This window comes from Cyanistes caeruleus, chromosome 3 (genome assembly GCF_971803275.1).
Source record: "Cyanistes caeruleus chromosome 3, bCyaCae1.hap1.1, whole genome shotgun sequence".
Lineage (NCBI taxonomy): Eukaryota > Metazoa > Chordata > Aves > Passeriformes > Paridae > Cyanistes > Cyanistes caeruleus.
Window position 1 is genome coordinate 102,572,196 of NC_141703.1, and position 27,114 is coordinate 102,599,309.

At 43.1% G+C, this 27,114-nt stretch overlaps 1 protein-coding gene across 2 annotated transcripts; it reads right to left on the reverse strand.

Annotated features, from left to right (window-relative positions):
- Positions 1–868: 868 nt before the first annotated feature.
- On the reverse strand, positions 869–17,313 carry LOC111941128 (transforming growth factor beta activator LRRC32-like). 2 transcript variants are annotated; one of them, XM_086883426.1, is made up of 5 exons: positions 17,255–17,313; positions 14,789–15,982; positions 14,507–14,664; positions 7,506–7,596; positions 869–3,855 (listed from the first exon to the last, which is right to left on the reverse strand). In XM_086883426.1, the coding sequence occupies exons 2-5, from the start codon at positions 14,849–14,851 to the stop codon at positions 1,915–1,917; spliced, it is 2,253 nt and encodes a 750-aa protein (XP_086739552.1). In that variant the 5' UTR covers positions 14,852–15,982; positions 17,255–17,313; the 3' UTR covers positions 869–1,914. The 2 variants fall into 2 exon arrangements, with proteins under 2 accessions (XP_086739552.1, XP_023799937.2); XM_023944169.2 differs by lacking the exons at positions 14,507–14,664; positions 14,789–15,982; positions 17,255–17,313 and adding an exon at positions 10,981–11,148.
- Between the last annotated feature and the right edge of the window lie 9,801 nt (positions 17,314–27,114).

Here is a 27,114-nt window from a genome sequence, read left to right on the forward strand (position 1 = left end):
CCTCATGCTTCTCATCTCATCCAGAGTAAAAGAATTGGGTTAAGCAGGCTCATGCCACTATTTGGTTGCTTATGCTACTAACATAAAAATCAAAATGAGCCATAATGCACTTTTCTTTTTCTGATTCCTCCGAAGACTATTTCTGCTCCCAGGGAAGTCAATGGAAGTCTAATTAGTCCCAGATGTTTAGTAATAACAAGCACTTCCTTTTTGTAGAGTAAAACAATAGCAGTGTTAAAACCGTTAATTAAATGGGTTTGGCTCTGTCATCAGGTTATTAACTAATTCTAGTCACAGCAGCCAAGATAATACTGGCCCTCACAGCAGGAGAAATAGTTTTGCCATGCTTAACATAAAAGCATGAACTCAGTCTGTGGCAAATCAGCATCTGGGCATACAGCTTGGCTTACTTTTGAGCTTCCAAATAATCCCTGGGATCACTGCTTGTGCAAGCCTTCTGCAGGATTAAGCACATGAGCCATTGGCTTTTGTAGATGTTCGGGCCTATTGCTGATGATGGTTTGTTCAAATTCTTGGGATCACAGAAATCACAAAATAGTTTGGTTTGGAAGGGACCTTAAAGATCATCTTGTTCCAATCCCCTGCCATGGGCAGGGACACCTTCTGTTAGACCAGATTGCTCCAAACCCCATCCAATCTGACCTTGAATACTTCCAGGGATGGGGCAGACACAACTTTTCTGTGCAACCTGTTCCAAATTCTTGCCTACATCTCCAGTACATCTCCTTATTCTCCATTGGTTGTACTCCATAATATGGAGCAGCTGTCTCTGCTTCAGGACCAGAAGGCAAAGGTCTAAGGTGGAGTCCAAATACCACAGAAAAATAGGAAGACATTTCTCATTATCTGTGGAGCATTCCAAGCTGGTGCTTTAATATATCCACAGCCTTGTGCTTTTTACAAAATTCAAAGTTGTTTTTATTGTACAAAATCCCACAATGAAAACCACCAGCCAGTTTCACACACAGCCACTTAAAAATATAATTATGCACCTTTTTGTAGTGTGGTAGTTTTGACATTCACTAGCTAAAGAAACAGAAATGGAGCAGCAATTTGAGTTATTTACCTCGACAGGTTTCAGTTTGACCACCATTTTTGTTACATGCCTGAGTGGACAGTTCCTGGCATTAACAGAAGACCTGATACAGCTCCTTTCCAAAGCCACCCTGCTGGCAGGTCAGGCTCCCACTCACTGTCATGTTCCCTTCACAAGGGTGAATTGTCAGTGAGAGTATGGGACACAACATCTGTCAGTGTCAACTTCTAGCAAAACCAGGCTAGCCGTGTTAAACACAGATTGAGGACCTACAGAACTCTTCTTGCAGCACATCCTCTAGTCAATAATATATTTTGGGAGAAAGACAATAGAAAGACAGATCTGAACAATGGCCCAGGACTGTGTTCCCTGTGCATTATTTCACACTGGTATCTTAAAAACACCTTTTTGCAGTCTAGCCTCCCGTGGCCTTTAAAAATAGATATACTATTCTCCTGCATTGAAATGCAACCATATGCAGTCATTTCCCAACAGTTTTTCTTAGAAATATAATCATTTCAGTTCAGTGTTAGTTGGTTGAAATTCATGCTCCAGGATATATTTTTTTTTAAAAAAAAGCCTTCACCCCAGAGATGACTTTCTTCACATTAAACTCAGTTAAATATATATTGCACACAAGGGCCAAATTTCTCCTGTTTGAGTTAAACAGTGGATTTGCAAAACATGGCAAATTCTCCTTCCAGTCCCTGCAACCCATACCAATGGTGTAATTCAAGGGCACTTCAAAAGCTTTTAAAATCCACAGCTGAAAATCAAAGAAGAGAATTTTACCCTTAATTTCTACACACTGTCAGTGTAGCACCTGATTTCTTAATTTTTCAAGGCATTTTGTGTTACTATGCTTTAAACTGATGGGTAAAGTTTTGCCTGCGGAAGCAAAAAAATGAACCCACACCAACGATGATCACAGATAAAACCAACACAAATGTTAATACAATAAGGAAGCTGATTTTCTTCAGATCCTCTTTTTCACAGTCTTCTGGTCTAATGTTCCTGATGTGCATTTCATGCTGGTACCCAAAATTCTGAGTGTGCTGGCACATTAAATGATCCACATTGGAGATCTGGATATTTTTGTTCTGGATCATTGATGAAAGCCAGATGTTTCCACAGCAGCTGAGTGGGTTCCCAGTGAGATACAAGTTTTTAAGTGAATTTTCTAATGCTAAAATATTGCTGTTTTGTAATGTACTGAACTTGTTGTTCCGTAGGTCCAGAACTTCTAGTGGAGAGTCACTGCCCCACTTTGGCAGCCAGTTCAGCTGATTTTCAGAGAGGTTTAAATGTTTAAGGTGACTAAAACAAGGCAAGTCAATATTTAAATCTATCAGGTTATTACCATATAAATACAAACATTCCAGAGACTTTTCCAGACCTGATAATGCTTTAAGTTCTATTTTCAGTCCAGGGTTCATGGAGAGGTCCAAGACAACCAGAGAAGTCTTGTAGAAGCTGTATGCTGGTAGGATTTTCAGCATGTTGTCAGCTAGCTGCAAGTACTGAAGGGCAGGAGAATTGACAAATGATACACAACCACTTTCCTCCCCAGCAAGTCTTTGTTTAGCTAATCCTGAGTACATGCTGCAAAGGCTGATATTATTGCCCTGTAGATTAAGCAGTCTAAGGCTGGGAAGATTGGAGAAGATGTCAAACTGCAGGGTTTGAAGATAGTTGTTTTGAATATAGAGCTCCTTCAAATTTGACAACGCATCAGCATCAAGGAGAAGGTTCTGTAAAGCATTGTAGCTCAAGTCAAGGACAGTTAAAGAGATTAATGCACTGTCATAACTTACTACAAATGCCTGGAGACAGTTTTTGCTGAGATTAAGGGTGTGAAGGGACAACATTGATTCAAAGAACTCATCTGGGATGGATTTGATATCATTATAACTTACATCTAAATATTCAAGCTGGGATAAATAAAGAGAACTTTTGTTTCTACTTTGCTTCTGATCAAAAATATGTAAAGAAGCATTTAGCCATTCATTTTTCACATAGTCCATTTTATTATGAGGGGATTCAGCAGTGAGCTGGATTAAATTTTTTGATAAATTCAGAGTTACCAGCTTATTTACCCGAGGGAACACTGGGAAGTGAAACAGTTTGTTTTCACTCAGATCCAAACACCTTAAGCTATATTCATCATCTGATTTTGTGGTGTGGAAGGTCTCAATGCTGTTCCTGCTAAGGTCAAGTATCTCCAGCTGCCTGAGGTTAAAATCAGAGATGCAAGTAATTGAATTCTTTGAGAGATTGAGTTTGGACAGGCTCACTAGAGTCTCAAAAGCACCTTCTTCTATTTCCATGATGATGTTGCTCTGAAGATCTATCTCCACAAGATTGGGAGATCCCTGAAACATCTTTTGTGAGATCATTATAATACTGTTGTCTGCCAAGGAAAGATATTGCAGTGCTGGAGCTTCTTTGATGAAATGCTCAGCCATCCCATTGTACAGACTGTTGTGGGACAAGTCCAGTATTTCCACCTTGGGTAAGAGTCCAATCCCATCTGTGCCATTTTGAGCAAGCTCATATAAGTGATTGTTGGCTAAATTTATTTCCAGCAAACTCTTCATCTGTGCAAAGACTCCAGGCATGATGAAACTTATCTGGTTAGAGCTTAAATCCAGGCACTGAAGGGAAGTGTAAAGTGATAATGACATTTCAGGAATGCTTTGAATCAGATTTCCCGACAGATCTATTTTGTTTACATTTGGATGGAGCTCACGAGGGATTTGGTGGAGATCTTTGTTGTGGCAAAATGCCTGAGAGTTTGCCTGCCAGAAAAAGAGAGAAAAGGAGTTGTCACATGACAAATTAAAAACGTCTTTGCATTAAATATAAGAAAAATAACATTCAGCATCCAGACAGATGCTGCTTCTGAAACACCGATCACTTTTTCTGAGCATTCAGACATCAAGAGCAACAATCTCAATTAGTTTATTTTCAGCTAGCACCACTCATTTCACTTTAAAGAGATTTCTGACTTTAAACAGTAGAGTTTAATCTGCATGTGATACCTACTAAAAGTTCTCCTTTTTGTACCTTTCTCCTGGACTCATTTGAACAGTCCCAAGTTTCTCTGCAATCAAGCACTGTTTCCTCATTTTTGTGTTTAATGATGTTTAGATGTTTAATTTTCTCACTTTCAGCACTTAGATTTTGTAGACTCAGCTTGCAGTAGAAAGCAGTACTTGGAAGAGCTTCACTCTGCTGGCAACATGGGTTCCAGAGCAAGGAGGTATAAAGGTATAAAAACCTATAAGGATCCTATAGCACAAACCCTGTCTCTCCTTCATAGAGAAGTGCAAGTACTCATCTAAACTCTAGATTTACACAAGCTGCTCCACAGTGATTCTCATGACACATTTTTCCCAAAGATCCCTAGTACATTGAGTATTAAAACCTAAACGGAAATTTTCTTGCTTCTCCCTGAAAATATTTCTTTCCTGCAAGGTCACTGTACACTTCCTCATTTTGAGTTAAATTATGCTCAAAGTTGGCCTTATTTCCAAGGCAAGAATAGCAGGGCAGGAAACCTCTTCTTACTTATTTGTCTCTTCTTACTTATTTGTGGAAGAGGAAGAAGCCAGGAGGATACAAAAATCTAGAGTGAAAAAGCAGAAACTGCTTTGCATCCTAAGGCAGATGCCAAGTTTCTTCTCACACTTTCAGCCAGATCCCAGCAAGTGCTGAGCACCCTCTATTTCCCCTGGGAACCTAGAACCTTACCAAAGCCTTGATGCAACTCCTGTCAATGCCAACAATCTGCTTTTCACTGGAGTTGATGGGGGAGAGGTCAGACACCGTTCACCATGTGTCTTGAATGATTTGGCTTTTAATCTGCATCCACAGAACCCTCCCAGTAATAAAAGAGACTAATAAAACCTACACCTCCCACTGCCTGCCATTTGTTCCCATAACATTTCCCCTCTCATTTTTCTTTTTAAACTTTCCTTCCTTTTCACTGACTATTTTGATCCTCACTGAAGTTCTTATCTTGTCTCTTCTGCACCATATTTTCTCCCCCAGGGCTCAAACTGCACAAATTTCACTCTCATCAGCAGTAGGAAAAAAAAAAAAAAAGATAAAGCACGTCTCTGTGGGATGAAGCAAACAGCATCTCTCCTCTCACCCCTTAGTCCAATTGGCTGATAGCCTGAGACTGGAAAAGAGGTTTTTGTCAGTCTCATGTTCTGACTTCATTTTGTCTGCCAGTGCTGCCATCAGTTTGTTTCAAGTCCATTGTCAAGAAGTACTGGAGGGTGAAGACCACTTGGTCCCATTAAGATGCTGGCAAAAAAAAAATGACCCAACAGCTCAAAATCTGGGCATCATTTGGTTTCTAACTCCAGTTCTTCACTGCTTAGCACTGGGTGGAAGTTGTCAGCTGCCTCTGTAAGAGGCCTACAAAAAGAAGTTGGATTCAAGCCTGCCCTTCAGTTCTCCTTTATCAATTCATGAACATTTGAACCAAAAATCTGGGCTGGAGCCGCTTGGCACTGACCTTGGATGTGTGGCACTGACTTATACTTGTATGGTGTCCCTGCCCATTCTTAGAAGAGCTACCCAGGTAGAGGCTTAGTTACACAATCAAACCTTATCATTTTGGTCAGGTACCACACATCAGCTGACCTATGACATCTGGTTAAGCATCTGTCTTTGCATCACGTCAAAACAAAGAAAAAGAGAATTTCCTAAAATCCCTTCCCTTCTATAAATTTTTTGAAATCTCCTCCTTTGCCAATTAACATGAATTAGCAAAACCATCTTTTGTGGGGAGGTAAAATATGATACAGTTGAAGCTTTGCCTATCCTTGGAAAATAATGTGAGTTAGGGAGAACATCCTGACATTTGTTGTCTCACCAACTGATAGATGTGCCAGAACTGGTATCATCAGTTCAGTTCACCCCCATGTCAGGGGTCTGGTATGGACTGCTTACTTCCAAAAACCTCTTGACTGAGAATTTAGTTCAGCAACAGAATCATCAGTGGTGACTCAGAAAGCAGCACAGGTTTCTGACTCATGCCTCTTCCATGAGATTTGAGATTAAAGTTTCCATTTCTGAGCCTCTGCTCTTCTGAAGGTGTCACCACAGGGAAAGTACTGTTTAAAACAGTGAGGCTGTGAAGCAGTGCAGGACTGTCAATGGGCAGCTAACCAGCTAATCCAGCAGCTCCTTCTTTCTTTCAGCTGTGTTTGGACCTACACCAAATGCCCAGTGAAGGAAGGCAATCAGCATGGGCATTAGCAAGGCTGAGCTGTTGATTTACACCATGATGAACATCCTGGCCCCTGCCTGCAGCGAGCTTTCTGTCAGGGCTGACTTCATCCCAGCCTAGTTGTGTCGTTGGCTTGATGAAATAAGTTTACAGTGGAGTAGTGCAAGCAAGCATGTGTTTACTTCTCAGCCATCAGCCTGGTCTGAAACAGGATGAAACTATGTGGATTATTGCATGTCTCCCCCAGCCTTTGTGTGACTGTGACATGAGACCCAGGCTGTCCTGTTTACTGTGGCTTCATCAGTGTTCCCTCTCCAGCCAAGGAGCTGAGCTACCCAGTCACCTTCCCAAGATCTTTTTATATACACACTAGGTCCTAATTTCTCTGGAATTCAGGAAGTGCAGCAATATGGCAGGGTGGACAGGAATGGAAAGAGTCCCACAAGGGAGATGTGTACAGCTAGCAAATTATTTTTTCCCTATTTTGGAAATTCTTGAGGATTTGTGCTGAACAGCTTCAATGTTCAAGGGGGAAAAAAGTATTTTTAAACATCCTAGTACAGTCAGAAGCTCTTGGGGAGGGGAGGGAGAAAATTCAGCTGCAAATAACATTTATAATATTGTACCAGGTTCTTGCAAAAACTCAAGGAGCAGATTTTGTACTGGAGCAAGAGTCTTTGTCATTTCTCTTTGCTCCAAAAGAACAGGTAGTCATTTCTTCCCTGGCAGACATGCTGTGTCAGGGCAGAGGAGGTCACTCTACTTGTTATTACAAAAGGGATAGTATAGAAGTATTTCACAGAAGATGCTTTAATTAAAGCACAAAGAACAACTGAGATAAAGGACATGATTTTAAGTCCAAGTTCTTTCTCTGTCTTAACCACAGAAATCCTGTACAATCTTAGGGAAATCAAGTCGAATTTCTTTCAACCAGCTCCTCCTTAGGAAAAAATCTGAGATAATGACCCTTTTTTTCCCGCCCCTTCCCCCCTCCCCTTTGTGTGCTACTACAACAAGGACACAGCCTGATGACAAACTGCTCAGCATCCCCTAAACCTGCAAATCCCATCTCTGCCATGACAGGAAGCCTGGTCATGGGGATTTCCCTTCTCAGGGGCTGTAGCTGCTTGTGCAGTACCTGTAAGGAGGGGGTCCCAACCTCACTCAGGATCTCAAGGGGTCTAAGTAGAGAGACAGCCTTACCATTTCACAGGATGTCCCCTCTGAAAGTTGGTAGTTAGAGATTTCTTTGTTCACCACTGCCAGGAAGAAGATAATGTACAGTTTCATGGCTCTGCGGGTAAAAATAATTACAGTTAGATTTCATATGGGACACAGTGGTCAGCACAGGCAAAAGTTGGCATTGGGTCATCATCTTACATGGAGAAGGACACAGGCAGTGCAATAGATTAAGCCATCTCTGAACGTACAGCACTAGTAACCCACCTTTGTAGCTTTGTATCCCTTTCAGCCTGGTGGAAAGAGATCTATATGAGGACTTGAAGGTCCAAGGCATTTCATGGGTTTTCCCCAGTGTGATTTCAGCTGCTGCCTAAATTATATCCAGGACACTCAACAAAGTCCAGATGTTCAAGCTGGGCAGGGTGTCTGGCCTCTTGGAGAAAGAAAACTTGTGAAGACCGAGTTATCTTCACCCTCCCCCCATAGACACAGCACAGGTGCTTTCAACTGGGCTGAAGTTTTGGGTGCCATGTCCTGAGCAAAGCAAATGGGTGATGCTCAGAAACAACCACAAGTGGGAACAGTTTTCATTTCCATCCACAACATTTTATACTCCCCTTATCCCAGAGTGTCAAAGAGCTTTTACATGTATATCCTTGTTAAGTTAATGCAAACAGCTTAAGGAGTGGACTGAGATTTTTCATTTTACACATTCCAGGTAGGGACAGGCTTTTAAATACACTTTTAGGAGATCGTAGAACCGTATGTTCCACAGAATCACAAAATACGTAAAGCTGGAAGGAATCCATAAATACAATTTGGTCCAACCCCTGGTCCTGCACAGCACCATCCCCAGAGTCACAGCCTGTGTCCAAGAGTATTGTCCAAATCCTTCTTGAACTCTCTCAGGCTTGGGTTGTAAGGGACCTTTAAAAGTCATCTGGCAATCCCCCTGCCGTGGACAAGGACAGATGCTTTACAAAGAGGCAGATATAAAATAGAATGGATTTGTGTGAAACAGAGAATTTGTAAGAGTTTAACTGTTTGGAAAGCACTCCATAAAAGAGCAGAGAATTGCAAAAGGAGCAACCAGTGCTGGGAGGCCTGTCACTGGACAATGGGGAAAAACAGAACCAAAGCCAAAGGCAAGTATTCCTGCTTCAAAAAGCTCCAAATGCAACCCCAGCCCCATGCACAAGCCACTGTCATCCATGTATTGTTGCTCAGTGTCTTCCACCCACAGAGCACTGAAAAGCTGGAAACAAAAGAGACTGGATCATTCTCAGCTGATGGAGATCCCTCTGCTTAGTCACTTTGAGGGATGCAGCTGATGGCCCTTCACAGCACTGATAGTCACTGAACAGCAATGCCAACAAGTTCCTGATGGGAATCTGCCCATTCCCAACCAGAGAACAGAGCTGTATTCTAGGAATAGATAAACTGGGGAGGATTAGACCACAGCTGCTCTGTGTACAGTCTGCATATTCCTTCCATTTCACAAGAAAACCCCAGTGATGGATGATGCTCTGTGACCCCAAGGAACGAGTCTCAGTAATGGGATCAGAAGTTCCTCCCCATTAAAACCAAACCAAGGATGTTAATTCTCTACCATTGAATCAGTGTTGGCAAAATATGCTGAAATCATCCAATGGAAAGAGGAATTGCTGATGTCACCCTCTATAATGTTTCTGTTCTCTCCTTCTTCATTCCCCATGCTCAAAGCAGCTGAGAAATCTATTTTTGAGTATTAGTTTGCTGAGGTGGTAATAAAAGACAAACATACCAAGGATTACAAGGCTTTTCTCTGAGCCCTCAAAGGGAAATCCTTTCTGTTCAGACACAATGAATTAAGCTGAGGATATTACCCACAACAGGGCACCACCCTGGGGACAGCACGTCACCCATGTTCTCTGCAATGTCTTCCCTTGTCACACTGTCAGTGAAAAAAAAGGTCTCTTTGCCTCTTACATAATACACCTAACATAATCCAGGGTCTTAACATACTTTGAAACTTACTAAATTTTAATTTTATCAAGTAACTGGGAAATTGATGTGTTTGAACACAAAAAAAAATGATGTAATGGTTTTCTGTGTCAGGCAAATCCGTAATAAGCAAGGATGCTGTCCCTCAAGGTGTTTCTAAGATGCCTGTCACATTCTGAAGCTCATCAGGATGAGGATGGGGTGGTCTCTTCCAGCATAAGACAACATAGACTGTCCTCACAGAGACACTTAGTTTTGAAAAGCCATCTAAGACCATCAGCTCCAACTGTTCTCCCAGCACTGATAAGGCCACCACTATCCCATGTCCCAAGTGCCACATCCACATATCTGTTAAATCCCTACAGGGATGGTGCCTCCACCACTGCCCTGGCTTTAATTAAAGTCTGTGCCAGTGCTTAACAACCATTGTGGTGAAGAAATTTTTCCTAATATCCAAACTGGACCTCCCCTGGCACAACCTGAAGCTACTTCCTCTTGAGCTGTCATGGTAGATGCTCATGGAGATTCCCTTCCTAGGGTAGTTTTCAGTTCAGCTCTCCAGCTCAGGAGCTTTTCCTGCCTAGCTTTTCTCTAAACAACCTTTAGATCCTTCTCAGCAACCTCTAGTGTGACACATTAGTGCATCCCCCTCTTTTCTACCCTCTGGGCAGGTTTTAGCATACCCCCACCCTCTCCCAATGCCAAGCTCAGGGTTACAGGACACCCATTCCCTTGGTGTGAGAGAGGACGTCTACTGACACTAAACCCTTCCTGCTGGCATTGATCTCCCTATCCACAGCTTACAAAAACAGTTTGGGAGCAGCAGTAGAAACAACTCAACTGAAAGGAGCTTTTATTGCTTTGAGGCTTCCCCAGAGTTGAAGCAGCTTCGTGATCAGTGCCAGCTTGGTCCCACTGGAAGCTGTGATAGAAACCCCTGCATAACTCAGAGCAGGACTGAGCTCTGAACCTTGTTTAAATCCACAGCTTTCCATCACAGCACTTCAAAATCATCCAGTGCCAACCCCAGCTGAGAAATACAGGTGGTTTAAGTCCACATCATCCCCAAGGAGTATTAGTAAGTCAGTCATATAATTCAAGAAAAAGTGTACCCTAACCATGGAAGCATGTCCACTTAGGAAAGGCAGAGAAGGCAGAGAAGACCAGTAATTCTCCCCAGTACACATTTCAAACCATGGAATAATAACAATTTATTCCCAGTTTCCACTTCAGAACAATGTTTGCCTCCATCTCTATCACAACATTAATCCTGAAACTACTTCACAGATGTTGTTTGCAGCTAATAAAAGCTGTGCTTTCCAGATTTTCCCCAAACATAATTTTAGTTACTGCTTAGACAAGTAACAGAGATGCTCTCCTGTACCAAGTTAAATACAAGAGAACACACCGAACAAAAACCACACTCCCCAGGGTTTGATCCTTTTCCACACAAGACTCTTTCCTGTTAAGTTAGAGCCTTCAGGGGTAAAAAGAGAGACTCTTTCACATTTACCTTGTTTCAAGGGTTTCTTGCATCCCAAACACTGCTCATCATCTCTTTAAAAAGCATATCCAGCTCTTTGAAATTGATTCAGTCCTGGTATCAAAGCAATTATTCTCCAGCTTCATGTTCACCCATTCAGGACACCTAGATGCTCACTCATAACTTCAGAATGAAGGCATTTTCAGGGACAGTGTCTGCTTTAAATTATGTTGTTTGTCTTCCTCTCCACTCCTCCCCAGGCTCTTGCTGGGTCCTAGCCCAGCTGTGCTCTGGACAGAGTCAGCTACTGTGCAATGTCCTGAAGCCCTTCCTTGGGGCAGCCAGAGAAACTGTCAGGATCAGGCTGGGGGTTTGCTCAGGAGAATAAGTAACTTACTGGCCATGCCATTGTTTGGCTGTGTGTGTGGGGCAGGACAGTGTGTTTATTTTGGGTTTTTGCGTCTGCAAGTTACATTCCTGGAGGGTTATAGCCCCCTGCACCTAAATCTGTCTCTGCACCTTTAGGGAAACAGTCCTTGAGGATTAAATATTTAAAATTCACGGCTGATAAATATAAACCCCAGAATCTGTAAACCTGTTCTGGAAGAAATAACTTTTCTTTTTGCAGTCATCCACTAATGAGAGTGTGACTACAGTCTACTGGCAGGATATAGGTGTTGTTGGCTACAACACCCTTGATGGATTTTCATGGCATGAGGCAGGAATTAGGGATAAAGGCCTCCAAAAAGGCGTTTTCAGATGAGCTGCTGAATTTTTTGGCTGTAAGCACACATTGCTGAATATACTGGATCTGCTGGGATCCAGTATATATCTGGTATATATCTGGCAAACAGTTCCAAAGACTCCAAAGCATTTGGCTGATTTCCCAAATTTTCAATATTTTTGTCTTTGGGCTACCCAGCAGTTTACACCTTAAAGTGGTGGTAAAACATGAGCATGGTATGGGTTTAGTAAGACCCTTCTGCAGGGCAAGTGTCACCTGCATCAGTCAGAGACTGGGTCATAGAATCAGAGAATGGCCCAATTTGAAAGAGACATTGAAGACAGTCCAACCCTCCTGCCATAGGCAGGGACACCTTCCACTAGACCAGGTTGCTCAAAGCCCCAGCCATCCTCATCTCCATCACACAGATTGGAGAATCGAGCTTTTTTGCCCACAAAATATCAACAGCTGTCCCATCCCAACAATGCCAAAGGGTTTGCACCTGCAGCTCTGTGAAATCCTGTCATTTTCCAGTGGTCTCAGCAGTCACTACCCACTCAATTTCTGTCAATTCCAGTTGAATTTCATCCTCTGTCACCTGAAGTGAGGGACACTTTATCAGACTTCTCCTCTCCTCCAAACCCTTTCCCCAGCATGGCACAGAGCAAGAAGGAAAAGCAAACCCTAGCTGCTGGCTCTTACCAATTGCTCTGTAAACTGCTGCAGGTTTCCAGGGGTTTCAGAAGAACAAGATAATATCTTGACAAGTTTGTGTCTTGAGTCTCCAGACCTTTTGGAGTCTATCCATCCATAATGCTGCTGCTTTCTAAAGCACTGCTTTTGTTTGAATCCTGTATCCTCTAGGAATCAAACTCTCTAGAGAAGTAAATAAAGCAAGTTCCTGCCTTAGAAAGAGGATCTGAACTGTAAATGCAGGAGTAGAACAAGTCTTGCTCCCTTTTGGCTGGAATAACTCTCTGGTGATTCATCCCACAGGGGAGCTGCAGACAGCATTAAGATTAACCCTATTAAAAAGAATAGCCAATGCCATCCTGAACCACAGACTTTGAGAAGGAGGCACAGCTCCAGCTTCTGACACTCTACAACATATCCAGAAACTGATTATCCTGGTTTATTTTGCTCCTACAATCTGCACTGCACTTGGCATCTCACACACAGATGCAGCCCCTAGTCTTTCTGGTGTCAAGTCCACAGATCAAAATAGAGATTCCTCCATCTCTTGTTGATCAAACCCAACAAGGCTTTTCTCCTGTCTTTTGAAGCTGCTGCCTTCCTTCTTTCTCCTTCTGTCCTCTCCCCATAGGAATCTTTATCAGATGTTCAGCCAACAGCATTTCCCCACCAAAAATTAACATTTCCAATTATTGAGGTTTTATCCAGATTCCCTATTTTATTCACCCTTTTTCACCCTACTCTCTCCAGGAAAGAAAATGTAAATGAACAAGAACTGAATGAAACCCACAAGCCTGGAGAATTTGTGTGAGAGGGGATGGGCAAAGGGACAGAGGAAGATGGAAAAATGAAAACTCTTATATCAGCAAAAAGTGACAGGTACTGGCATTTCCAGATTAAACTACCTAAGGAAGAAATACTCTTCATGGAGAACAAAATTCAGATTCAGGAACTAAACCAGACTATTTTCTTACCAGTTCATAAAATCTGCTTTTAATTCAGCAATATTATTTTTTATAGACAGTGTGGTCAGTATTTGGGAAAAAGTGCACTCATTTTATAAGATCCAGTAGGAGACAAAATGAGGTGAGGAAAATTATTTCTCATAGATTTTATTCACATAACACTGATATCAATCCTTGAATCCCCCCATAATTGTATTAGTAAAAGGCCAAGCACTGATACAGTCACTAAGATGTTTATTTTTAAGTATAAATTAATATATCTTAGTAAAAACCCCAAATTATCACTGCAAAGCCAAATTATTGCTTCTATTTAAGGGAAGCATATTTGTCTTTTATCAAAAATATTTTTATCCAAATTACAACTGGGCTTAGCCTTAGAAAACTTCCTGTGATTTTTATACAAAGGATGATTTTCTAAAACTTTACTACTTCCAAATATTGCCTAAACATTCATTCTCATGATAAGAGTCCAGATGCAGCCATGGCATCTCAGTAAATCATCGTTCACCCAAGGTGACATTCAAGCTGTCAGCATCTTAAGAGCAGCAAAATAACCCTGCCATCTCATACCTCGTGCTCCAACAGAGAGAGCTCAATGACAGTACTGACAGGAGGAAGAACAGACAAGCCAAACAGCATTTTGCCTATTTTACCCAGGGACTGTGTGATTCTCCCAAGGCTATATTAGGATTCAGTGTTGGAAGGATGGGTGAGTGGCATTTAATTAGTGTACAGTGCTGATCTCTGCAGCACGACTAGTTCAGAAGGCTATAATGCAGTAACACCATAAATAGACCGAGGTCCTGTGAAGAAAAAAAAACAATCATCTCCCCATTTTCTATTCCTGCAAACATGCAGAGCAGCAACAAATACAGCACATGAAAACTGTACTGTTATAAACTAACTGGTGCCTCCTTAATATAAATGATCTAACTTATATAGTGCAAGTCCCTGATGGATTAAATATACAACTGGGTGGATAGAGCCATCTACACAGCATGTTCAGCCAGTTCCTCAGCCCATTCATAAACACAGAACATTTTATTTATACAGTACCTTCCTCATCTGTGTTAGTTTTAAAGGCTGTAGCCCAGTCACCAGAGCCCTCATCTCTCCCACAGTTAAAAGTGCAACTTTCCAGCAGGCTCCTGGGTTCACACACATCTCCACATACCTGCTTTGTGGCTGGAGGAGGAGGAGGAAGTTTTTCTCTGCTTGCAGCTTTTTTTTCCCCTGACTCTCCCAGCAGCCTTTCCAGCGCAAGCCGAGGAAGAGTTTCCTTGGGGAAGTCGTACCTCTGTTGCATGCCAGCTGACTAAAACTCTGCGAGCACTGAGAGAAGTTTGAAGTCACAGGGAAAAAAAAATACTCCCCATAGACTAGTCCTTGAATTCATTCCTTTGCAGTCATAAGCTCTTATATATTCCCAGGCACCCCAGAGCACGTGAATACATACCTCTGTAATACTTTTAAAATATCTGTGTCCTCTGTGCTTCTCTTTATTTTCCATTTTGTTCATTCAGCCTTGGCTTATTTCCTGCAGTTTCTCAGCTGGTAATTATTGTCCTCTCGTATTGACATATGAAACAGTCTGTGAATACCACAAAAAATCCCCTCCACACGCTTTGGGGACACGTGCTTTTCTCTGAAGTCATCCGTGCCTGTCCCACAGCTGTCAGTCTGGAGATTCCCAGGGGTTGGAGTAAATCAGGGGCACTGAGCTGGATGCAAACCTTACATTTCAAGTCCGTGCAGGATGGGGTGTGTAGGAAAAGGGTGTTTGGGAGTAGGGCGAGCACATCATGTTTGGTGTCCTAACAGGGCATTTGTGTCTTCATGGCACAGCAGTGGGATGGCTGAACACAGCCTTGGGGGAAAGGATAAATTCAATTTAATGCTTGAATGGGTAATAACATAAATACCTTCTAAGAAGGGCTATGGGATGAATTTTGCTTTCTTTACTTTGTGTGTGAAGCTCTCTTTTATTTCAGATGCTTTTGTGTAAGCTGGTGGGGGACATGCACATTGTCTGTGTTGTCTTCATCTGCTTACATGTGCCCTGATATCTGGGCTCTGCATGTTTGTTTGCAGCACTGTAAACCTCTGTCAGGGTTTTGCCAGCTCTTCAGTGGATGTCCTAGGACCAAACTGAGCCTTGGCTTCACCAGCCAGGCTAAGACCTCCCCTGGGCCACCCAGCTGGGGAGCTCCCACAGGCACCAGGGATCAAAGAAAACAAACCAGGGACTGCTGCAAACCTCCTCCCTTCTCCCTTGCATGTACAGGGAACATCTCAACTGAGTGATCTCCCTCAGAGGAGAGGTTTTCCTTCAGCATCATGTGTTTTAGACCCTTTTCACTTAGATATGCAACAATGGCCAAGAATTTTCACCCCAAAAAAATGAGGTGCTGGCTCCCTTCTCCCCGACAGCATCAGTTCTGTCCTGATCTCCCAGATCTGCTTATTAAAATCAGCTGAAAACCATGTCCTTTTATACCATGTGCCAAACAGCTCTGTGAATTCTGATAAACATTTGCAGTCTTCAGCTTTTGCTTCTCTGTGACAGGTTTGTCCTCTGTAGCACACCAGGCCCTCTGAGTCACAGTTACTTCAGAAATGCACCATACTGGGAGATTCAAGATGAAAACATCTACAGATGTGAAAAATATGGTTTGTTAAATATCTCAGTAAATACAGTTTGTTCATGTTGTTGCCATAAGGTTGTAATAAGACTAATCAATTTAACAGCAACATGTACATAATGGTAACAAACGAAACAATAATGTTTTTATTACTGCCTTGGCTATTGCCTATATACAGGTGTAGCTGTATATGCATTGTTGTTACTATTGTAATTACGGGCCTAAACTCACCTCATAGCCCACAATAGCTTATTTGGATGGACTGACAAAGGAATTTCACCATGGAACAAGCACACATTGTACCCCCTCCTGTCAACACAGCAGGACAACCTGATGGCCATCTTGATGTCTCAGTAGCCAAACCTGGAGGATCACTGTGGACCTGCTGCTTAGAGATGGAGATCCAGTTGTATTTCCCAAGTGATGCATGGCTAGCTAATAGGAAAATACTCCATCACAGAAAGGATAGGAAGTCTCCCAACATGAAATTTCAGACTAAACTGAAGTAGCAGGAATAATTCCCACAGATCCTGCTGCTGTTAGACTCCATCTCTGGGGTGTGGGCAGCAGAAACTTGGGTCAGTCTATGGTTTATTCTCAGTGACACCTAAGTGGCTTTTCCAGTTACATCTCTCCCACTAAAGATATCTCTCCCAGGGAGTGATCCCTGTCCTGACCCACACAAACCTAGCCCTTCTCTAAGGGAAGTTGGACATTTCCAGGTGTGTAACACTCAGTTATCTACCTCAGATGGTGACCCCACTACCCTGAGATCATTGTTTCACTTTCTTTTAGAGTGGCCTGAGTAAGGTGGGAACAGTGTGCAAAGCTGCTCTAGAACAGTGTGGGAGGACACAGTGTTCACTGAACAGTGTTCAGAGCAGAAGCAGCCAGCATCATCCGGCCCTAAAGAACACCCAAGGACTACACACAGCTGGAAGGGAACAATCTGGTTTGGTGGGGAAGGGTGCCCATGAGAGACCTCACCCTCAATGTGGTTGATGTGAGGAGCTGGGTTATCTGACAGGATTGATGTACCCATGCATACCCCATGAAAGAACCTGAGGACTCTAGGAGGGACACCACACCCTGCAGACTTGTAGGATCTTGCCTCCAAAACTGCTTGGAAGCACCAGTCCTACAATAATTTCTGATGGTACCTGCCATGCACAAATCCTACATTCTTCTGTACTAGGACAGGAGGACGTGCCTATTGGCAAACACCACTTCAAAACAAAAAGCACACAGGCCAGTGCTGGTCACACAAAGTCAGTCTTTACCTTCTCCTCACCCTCCAAGTCTCATGGATTCCCACTCTTCCATAGTAGAAGTGAACAGGCTTGGTTGGTGGGGATGGCATGAAGGCAAGCAGAAGTGCATGAAGAGAAAACAAAATTTTCAGCTGCTGAGATACTTCAAGACATTACTGCCCCTATAAGTATTATTATCTTGAACTGATGTTAACCCACTTGCTTTCTAGAAATTACATTAAAAAGAAAAAAAAAATAAAAATAAGACCAAAGAAAGCAGATGAGAAGAAAAGAACTGGCAGTTTTTAATAATTTACAAAAGATTAGAGTTTGACCATGTGCTCACCTCACTCTTGAAATAGATTCTGTCATGTCAACAGGATGCCCAACTCTAATTATAAATTATATTTCCCAAGACTAAACAAAGTATAATATTTATGCTCCATTTCCTCCTGCTCTGCTTATAGCTTGTTGTTAAAAAAAAACAAACACAAGGAACAAGAGGTCCAAGGGCTTTGCTTTGGCCCCATTTTGTATTCCAGTTGGTGTTAAGGCAAGTTTGACACTGGGAATGTGACGATGCTGGATCACACGCTGGAATTTTGGCTTGTCTTGGTGCTGATGCTGATGGTGAGCAGAACAGGGAAGTTGTCCTGGTCAGCTGTGATTCCTGTCCCATATCAGTGTCATCATATGGTGCCTACAGCTCTCAGGTACTGTCTTCAGCTGAACTCCAAGATGAAGCTGCTCTTGGCATCTCCCTGGACTAGGCTTGGCTCAGTTCCCTGTGGTCCCAGCCATAATTTTCCTCAGGTCCACCTCACCTCAGGTCTTGCAAGATGCAGACAGCTCCATGTACAACTGCAGAAGAGACAATACCTTAGCAAATCAGCTACCAGCAACCTCTGAAATTTATCCCAAAAGCACGTCCAGTTCTCCTGGGACCCTTCACACTCACCCAGACAGATATGACCAGCTATGAAGCAGTCAGTTGCACCCATGTTATAAATCAGTGATTTGAAGGATGAGCTCAGTCTTGGGCGTAGTCCTGGCTCATCTTGTCACTCTTAGGCGACAGGGTCCCCAGGCACTGCTTGATGCCTTGGGAAATGACAAAAAATTGAGCAGGAACATAAAGTTCACAGTGCTCAAGACATTTGTGGAGTGCTTTGGAATGTTGTGCATCACTTGGTGTGGCAGATATTGTGGAAACTCCGGGTGTAAGTCAGTACTACTGCAGGATAAAGATGAGGTGGCTTTGGTGATGTCTTTTGCAGACTGAGAGACCACAGAAGATAATAAAATAAGTTGTGACAGAAACATCTCCCCAGATGTAGGGATTGCTGGGGCATGCAGCAGTGAGGCAGTAAGGAAAAACGGAGAGGGAAAACGCGTGGGCAAAACTTCCAGACAAGTAAACTCATATCACAGGAGTTTCAGTCTCATAATTTTTGAAGGGTTGAAATGGGGCAAATGGAATTTGCATGTGAATTATGAGGGGCCAAAACTGTCTCCAGGGCCCTCTTGTTTTATTTTTCATCCCCTGTGCACCTCAGACATATACCACTGTGCAGCAAGACTTTGAGGTATGGTTTGCAAGCAGAGTTGCCAGCTGAATGTCTCAAGAAGATGGAAATAAGGACAGAGAGCTCCTGCCTCGTTTGCACTTGCCTGCCAGCTCAAATGGCTGGACACAGCCTGCATCCAACCCAGATTTCAGGTGTTTCTGCCCATTACTATCTGCCCACCACTTTTTCTGCCCACTACCATCTCCAGGGCCATCTTCTAGCCTGTATTTGAACATCCCAAAGCTTAATGAGCAGATTTGGGAAACTGCTCCATGGGACAAACCTGATTTATCTTGAAATGCACATCAAAAGAGACTGATGTGGTTTCTATTGCAAATATTTCTCATAACTCTGCTCTACCACTGCAATAGCAGGAGGATCTATGAATCAGGTGGAGCCAAACAAGCAGCAGAACAGTTTTCTCTGTTGTCTGTGCTAATGGGGTTAAAGATTGTGTTTCATAAACCTCCTGCTACATTTAAAGAGTGACATTTCATCCATTCTTCCTTCACTTGGTTTCTTTCTGGGTGGGGGAATGAATGTCATTCATGTCTGGCATTTTCAGTCCCTGCTACTGACTCAGACCTTACGAAAATCAGTTTAAACTATCAAGCAACATTGAAGTAATAAATTTTCCCTTTCTGTTGCTTTCTATTGTTCATTCCCGTCCTTCCCATCTCTTTATTTTGGCTAGGTGATGTCTTACTGCAGGGAAGCTATAGTGAAAGGATTACTGTCATTCTAAGTACAAGGCCTTGAAGCTGATGATGACACGGGTAATTTTCAGATCATGCAGAACAGGATTTCACCTCAGTTGGATGAGAGTTTGATTTTGCTCCTTCTATGTTCATTTTTTTAGACAAGCCTTGAAAAGAAAAGAAATTTGCAATCATAATCCTAGGGAGAGAAGAAATTGATTAGAAATGCTCTATTTTTGTCATGTTCCTTAAACCCTTTGATCCTCCTCGTAACAAGCCCTTGTTCTATCACTGTATCAACATTTTTTTTATAGCTTATAGGTGTGTTATTTCCAAAATGCCTCTGCTTCCTGCACAGTGTGTTAACTTTTCTTGAATAATATAACTTCCACCCCCAGTGACATATTTTGGAATTTTTTTTTCCATGAAGGAAAATGATTGAAACCCTGACTTAAACCCTGTGCATGGTCCCTGTTGTGCAGACAGTCTGTCATGATAGTCCTTGTGTGCACTGCTTCAGGTAGAACATACTGTAGAAAGAGAAAAGTGTCTACACCATCTAACTGTTGCCTTGGAGTAGTTACCTGGAACAGAGGCTAGACAAGATTAAAAGGATGAAAAGTAGGTATTTATTAAAGGCACACTTTGGCTGTAAATAGGTACACCTGGGGCAGTCCAAAGCCTCCAAGAGAGGCTACACCCAAGACGGACAACAGTCACAAGTTTTTCAGACAATTATAAATTTGGTCCATTTACATATCAGGGGTTAATCCCCCAATTACAGATTCAGGTAAAGAAGTCGTATAGCCCCAGTTTGCTCCTCCTGCAACTCAATTTTGTTTATATTTTTCAGAACCTGAGACTAGGGTGTCCTTGCATTTTAGGCCTAGAGGGATTGTTTTGTCTGACCAAAATTTGAAGACAGTTAACTAACACTTTATATGGAGTTTAGAGTTATGCACTAATGCAGTACAGGATTTAAAAAGTATAAAGGCTAAAATCCTAAGGCATCATAACAACCCCTTTGGACCAAAGAATGAAGCTGGGAATACACTGGGAGACATAGGGGAATGTTGGAGTTATTTCAATGGACTGAGAAAGCAGGCACAGGGCAACAATATGAAGGAAACAATCCTGCTCATCTATCTGATTTTTCCAAACGCTGAAACCTAATTTGCTGCTGAACATCTTCCAGATTTCAGAGGTGGGATGCACTCAGCAAAAACTTCAGAGCCAGTACACAGGCTACTTTTCCACTAGGAAGTTTAGTGCACTGGAATGGTAAAATAGGAGCAACACAGAAGCACAGATAATTATGCTCAAAAATGTATCACCAGCTCCCTGACGGGTAGAAGTGATGGCAGAAGGTTTGAAGAGCTGAGTCAACTCCTGGTCTCCTTTTTCTCACAGAAAGTTGTAACCCCAGAATTATGTCATAGATGAAAAAGATGTGGTATCTCTGATCAAATGTATGCATGCACAAGGTTAGTATCTATCAAAGGACACTGATTCTGATAACCTCCACAGCTCATGGAGGGAAATAGAAGCCCTTCTTGCTTGTGATTCATCTCATTCTCCAGCAGATGAGTCACCCACAAGGAGCTCCAACTTTCTCCTGTGAACAAGGGAGTGGTGAATGACTAACACATACATAGATTCAGGGAAATTAATCCCTCTTGTAGTCAGGAAACAGAGAATTTGGGTTTGGTTTTGTTTTTTTTTTTGGTTGTGGGTATACCTCTTGCTGGTGTAAATCCCAGCCTTTTGGCCCAGGTAGAATATATCAATTCCTTAAGAGGTTTCCTTGAGAGAAGCCAGTTGGGGATGGTATCTCTGGATGTGCTACAAATGTTTTAAGTGATTCTGCCATTCTGTTGTTGCTTTGAGGGTTTGACATCCATCATCCCACTGAGCAAAGCCCTGAATAGGATTCCTCCATGAAGAGTCTCAGTACCCCTATAAATCATATAAAAATGTAAAGATCTCTGTTAAGAAATTGGGATGCAGCTTCTGGGGTTAGATTGTACACCCTTTTTCCTCCTCAGTTCAAAGGCACTCTGTTTTAGACAGTGATCCTTACAGATCTCATGGCCCATCTAGAAGGTCTGACTATGCCATATTATAAGCATCTGGATGAAGGGGTGTGCTTCTTTGGATTTGCTCTCTGGCACCAACATTACTGTACTTTTATCCTCTCCATATCTGAAAACAAGAGAAGCTCTTCTTTGCTCATTGGACATTTTCAAAAGGTCCCTCTTGCTGATAGCACACTTAACAAATTAATGGATGAAATCAGCTGTTCCCACAACTCAGGACTATGAGAATGGACAAACCTATACGTGATAAGTTTAGATCTCAGTCATTTCAGCTCTCAGGTAAGACATTCTTAATAAGGGACCAGTTCTTTTGCCATACACAAGAGAATACCCACTTATGCCCAATGAGAAGTGGGTAGACATACAGCTCCTACTGACCTCTCCCTTTCTCCAGAGGCCAACACACATGCCAACACCCATGCCATCCATGAAAGAGGTTTTAGGCACAGCACTGAAGAAGTTTATCACCTTTCACTTGTGATATTTCTTAGGGTTAGCAATGACGAACCACTCTCAGCTCAGACCATTTCATCCTTGAAAAATGCAGTGAATTTATAAACAAATAAACAAAACAGAAAACAGCCATCAAACTGTGATCTATGAGGTTGTTTTAAGGGTAGAGATTCAGGATAAAAAACTTTTTAGAAGGGCTTGTTGCACTAGTAAAAGGGGTAATCATTTTAAGTTAAAATATGGATGATTTAATTTAGATATTAAGAAAACATTTTTTACAAGGGTGGTGAAACACTGGCACAGATTGCCCAGAGTAGCTGTAGTTGTCACATCCTAGGAAGTGTTCAAGGCCAGGCTGGACAGGGCTCTGACCAACGTGGTCTCATTAAAGATGTCCCTTCTCATTTCAGGGCAGGTGAACTAGAATAATTCGGTTCCTTTCAAACTTATTCCATGATTCTATAATAAGAAAGTCATTAGAGATGATTAAAGAAAACAGTGGTGACATTTTCTGGCCACTGAATGATTTTCTTATTGGCATGTGCAGGGAACACACAGCAGAATTATTTTCATATTCTTTGCCTGCCCTCTCGTGGTGAATGGGTGCTGATTAAGTGTATGCATGCAAATCTATTTCTATACACACATCTGAGTGTATATGTACATATATGTATGCAGTCACATACACTGCAGAAAACACTTTCATCAGATTTGTACCTTGTGCTTGATGTTACAGAAGTAAGCAGTAGTTAATTGTTCCATTGGCTTTATCTGGTCTTTTTAATGCTGAAGATTTTCCTGTGACTGGTCAAAATTTAGTTCAGAAAAAAATACTTTGGCATGAAAATAATAAGAATATAATGAAATAATTTTCCAGCTCGGAGAGACCAGAGGTGCCTCCATGTGTCCCTTTCCTCTCTATAAACTGCTGAAACTCAATGAGTTGTACAAAATCAAGAGTAAAATGTTTTTCTAGGACCATTTCTTATGGCAAATACAGGGTAGCACAAAAACAATTGCCGCAGCATGGATGTCCCTTTTCCCACACCAAGCCAGTATGTAATAGCAGAGAGGCACAGAAGGTGAAAATTTGGAGAAGATATAGTCATTCACCTTTGGTAGGGTTTATTTTCAAGTAATTTTAAACTCATTTCCCCTTGTAGTTGCAAAGAGCAGAGGGATTTGCCATGTAGTCTGTCACACCTCCTAGAAATGTGTCCAGCACGGGGTGTGAGGTACTGAGGGTAAATGTGTTCAGCACTGAACCTCCTATGACTTACATAAATATCAGAGGTATTGCCTAAACATGGTGTTCCAGCCTTTTCTCTTCGGATGACCTATTAAAGTGAGAAGGACAGCAAAGGTGATATTCATATTGATGGGCCTTGTCTATGTCCAGAGGAAAGTGAACAAGAGTAACTTCTCAACAATACCTTAATTCACCACTCAGTGAATGTATTATCATCCTGATTGCATATTTACTTGGGATTTTGTTTTGAAGCCATGTACAGGGATCAGCACACTGTGTCTCTGGACTTGCACAGCCTTAGGCAACGTGGAGATTATGCCCGAAGTCCCAAACTCGCCAGGGACATAGTCACAACACGAAGCCTGCTGGAGTTGGAGAAGTGTCTGGACAACACTCTCAGGTACGTGGTGGAGTTCTTGGGATGGTCCTTTGAAGGGCTAGGAGATGGATTTGATGATCCATGTGGGTCCCTCCCAACTGAGGATATTCTGTGATTCTAATCTGTGATTCCATATTGTCCAAACACACCATTTATTGCACATTGTCCAGTGACTGGGGCAGTGCTTTTTCTCCTTTCTGTGGTGACCCTGTCTGAACAGGTCACCAGTTCCTGAGTGCTGGATTCACCTGTTAAATTGCTACCACCAGTGGTCCCTAGCCCAACAAACACCATCCTAAACAACCTTTTTGAAACTTGGGGCATGTCTGGGGACACGGGTACTCCGAACATGTAATTTGGGTGTTTGGAAGGGGAAGGCAGTTTATTAGCTGGCTCCAGTGCCAGGGAAAGGTATCAAGCAGATGCCATTTAATCACAAAGGCATCTCCAATGCTTTCTGAGCAGCATCCATTCGTGCCTTTCCTTTTCTGAGTCCACAGAAGCAGCATACAAGGCTTGCTGCTCCTCTCATTGCTTAGGGCCTCCTGTTGTTCCAAGTAGGGGGAGTGATCTGCTAAAGACCTCTCAGGATGAGAAACCTACTGTCTCATTACGGCTGGAGGACTTCCTGACTGGACAGATTCTTCACTAATTTTCTTTCCACCTGCCCATTCTCTGCTGGCTGGGCACCTGTGGACAACAATGGGTAGGCAACCAAGGCAGATTCATCCTAACTAATGAAGAACTTTTTGTCTTCCAACCTTACCTGGTCAGGACATCATTCTCATGTTTCCTGTTCCTCTCCACACACACAGACCCCAGTGTGCACAGTCTGTAGTCTTCATAATATCAGCCACAAGGACAAAGCTACAGTAGCAGGAGTAAAGAGAAGAGGGCTTTTGGGCTGATCTCTCCCCTCCACTGTGTGAGAAATGGGGTTCCTGGGGTTAGCCCACAAACAGGACCTGAGGCTTGAACCCACCATGAGGAGAGAGTCATACTTCCCTCTTGTCCTGGCTGTGTTTCAGTCAATCAGAGCAACCTCAATGACATCTCTCCATGAATAAACTCCAGCACTTTATGTTCATGACAGCCTGCAGTTATTCCCCCCAGTGCTTTCTATGTGATGACAGTGTTTAGGCAGTCACAGTTACAGATTTGGCCAGGCAGACAATCACCTCCTTGGGGAGCCCACATAAGTAGGTTAAACAAAAGCTTTATTTCCATACAGTGTTCTTGGGACATGGTGCCAAGATTTCCCAGACAGCTCAAAACAAGGATTGGCAACGAGTGCTGCGCTCCTGTGATGCTTCTTTTTGCAAACAGCCACAAGTCACAAAATGCATGTTCAGAGCCAAGACTGAACTTCCTTTAAAATCAGAACTGCTTAGACTAACAGTTTTCAGGTTTGTTCTTTAAAGTAACAATGTACCAAAGCAGAGTTCACATGCACAGGACTATATAGCTCTGTGGAGAAGAGTATATAGCTCTGTCCTGGTGGACAACATGCTGTTCCTGAGCCAGAAGTGCCCTGGGGGCCAAGGAGGCCAATGGGTGCATTGGCATCCACTGGCCAATGGGCCAATGGGGCAATCCCAGTGGGCATAAAGAAGAGAGAGTATTAACAGCAGGTCAAGGGAGGTGACCCTGCCCCTCTGCTCAGCCCTGGTGAGGCACATCTGGAGTGCTGTGTCCACTTTTGGGCTGCTGTGGACAAGAGAGACATGGAGCTCCTTGAAGCAGGTCCAGCAGAGGTTACAGAGATGATGAGGGGACTGGAGCATCTCTCTTTTGAGGAAAGGCTGAGGGAGCTGGGGCTGTTCAGCCTCAAAGAGGAGATGACTGAGAGGGAATCTCATCAATGTCTGTCAGTGCCTGCAGGGAGGGGTCAGAGCATGGACCAGGCTCTGCTCACTGGTGCCCAGCAATGGGACAAGATGGCACAGGCAGAAACTGATTCCCAGGAAGTTCCACCTGAATATGAAGAAGAACTTCTTTCCTGTGCAGTAACCAAGCACAAGCCCAAGGAGCCAGAGTTCATGCACCAGTCATAGCAATGCAGTGATTGCTGTACACGCACACCTCTAGGATTTCTTTTCTGTCTGGGTTTTAGCAATAGTTCTGTTGAGGCTCTGGATTTTTATCTGGCACCAAGATATGACATAAGCCAAAAACCACCCAAGTTCATCTTACAACAACGGCTTGTGAATCTCCCCACCTCTTGGCCAACTGCCCCTCACTTTGAAACAGACTATAAAAGTGACTTTCTAAGTTATTTTCTTGCAGAGAGATCTCCCCACGGAAGAAGACACCGGTGACCGCATCTCATCCGTTGGTAGCTAAACTCCCCCCCTTTTCACTCTCTTTACTTTGCCTCTTTATCCTTCTCTCTCCCACCCCACCCCCCCTTCTTTCCCTCTCATCTATTGCATAACCCATGTTGTTAGCACTAAAATAAAGATGTATTGTTGCTGTTATGATTTAAACTGAAATCCCTTTGTGTCCTTTTTGCCCTCTGAGATCAAACGAACCTCTCACGACTCCCACTTGTGTTAGCAGATCGTGACAGGGGACCCGGAAGCTAAGTGCAGACTGGGTATCTTGCAGTTGAGGGAAGCCAAGGGCAACTGGGGACCCCACAGCTGAGGGCAGCTGGGGACCCCAGAGTCCAGAGAGTACATGGGACCCAAATGTCAAGGGTTATGGAGGGTGGCTGAGGACCTTGGGATCAAGGGCAGCTGGGGACCTGAGCTCAAGTGTGGCACAGAGGGGCCCAGGGGGGCTGGATGTCAGACATGGAGGTTGAGGGCAACCAAAGAATCCAGGCCATAGGCGACCTAGGGATCTGGGGATTGAGGGCATACCAGGGTCAGGGCAATGGCAGAACTCATTGGTCAAGGGTGGCTGAGGACTCTGGAATCGTGGGAGGCCAAGGGATCCTGAGGTCAAGTGCCACGGGACTCAGTGGTCAAAGGTGGCTGAGCATTCGGGGGTCACGGGCAGCCAAAGGCCTCAAGGCCATGGGTGGCTGCAGAACCCAAGGACGTCACATGAAGAGCCACTTTGTCTTGTTTGTTTTGAGCCCTGGTGGCTTCATTGGATGTCCCTGGAGTCACAGCACAAAATTTGGGAATTTAGGTCGCTCGGAGAGGTGGTAGATACCAATCCCTGGAAATATTCTAGGCCAGTTTGCACAAGACTTGGAACACCTTGTATGGGGGCCAAAGAATTGGCCAGCAAAGGAGTTGTGGTGCTCCCTTGGAGAGCCAACCTTTGAGCAGGATACTGCTCATAATGAGAAAGCCTCCCACCCAGAGACCTTTGCAGTCTGTATGTTGATTTGTTGTATCTCATTGGTTTTCTCCCTGTCACTCTATCAAGTTACTTGTATCCTATTTGTTACTAGTTTCTTCCTGACCCTCTCTTTCCCAATATAAACTCCAGTTT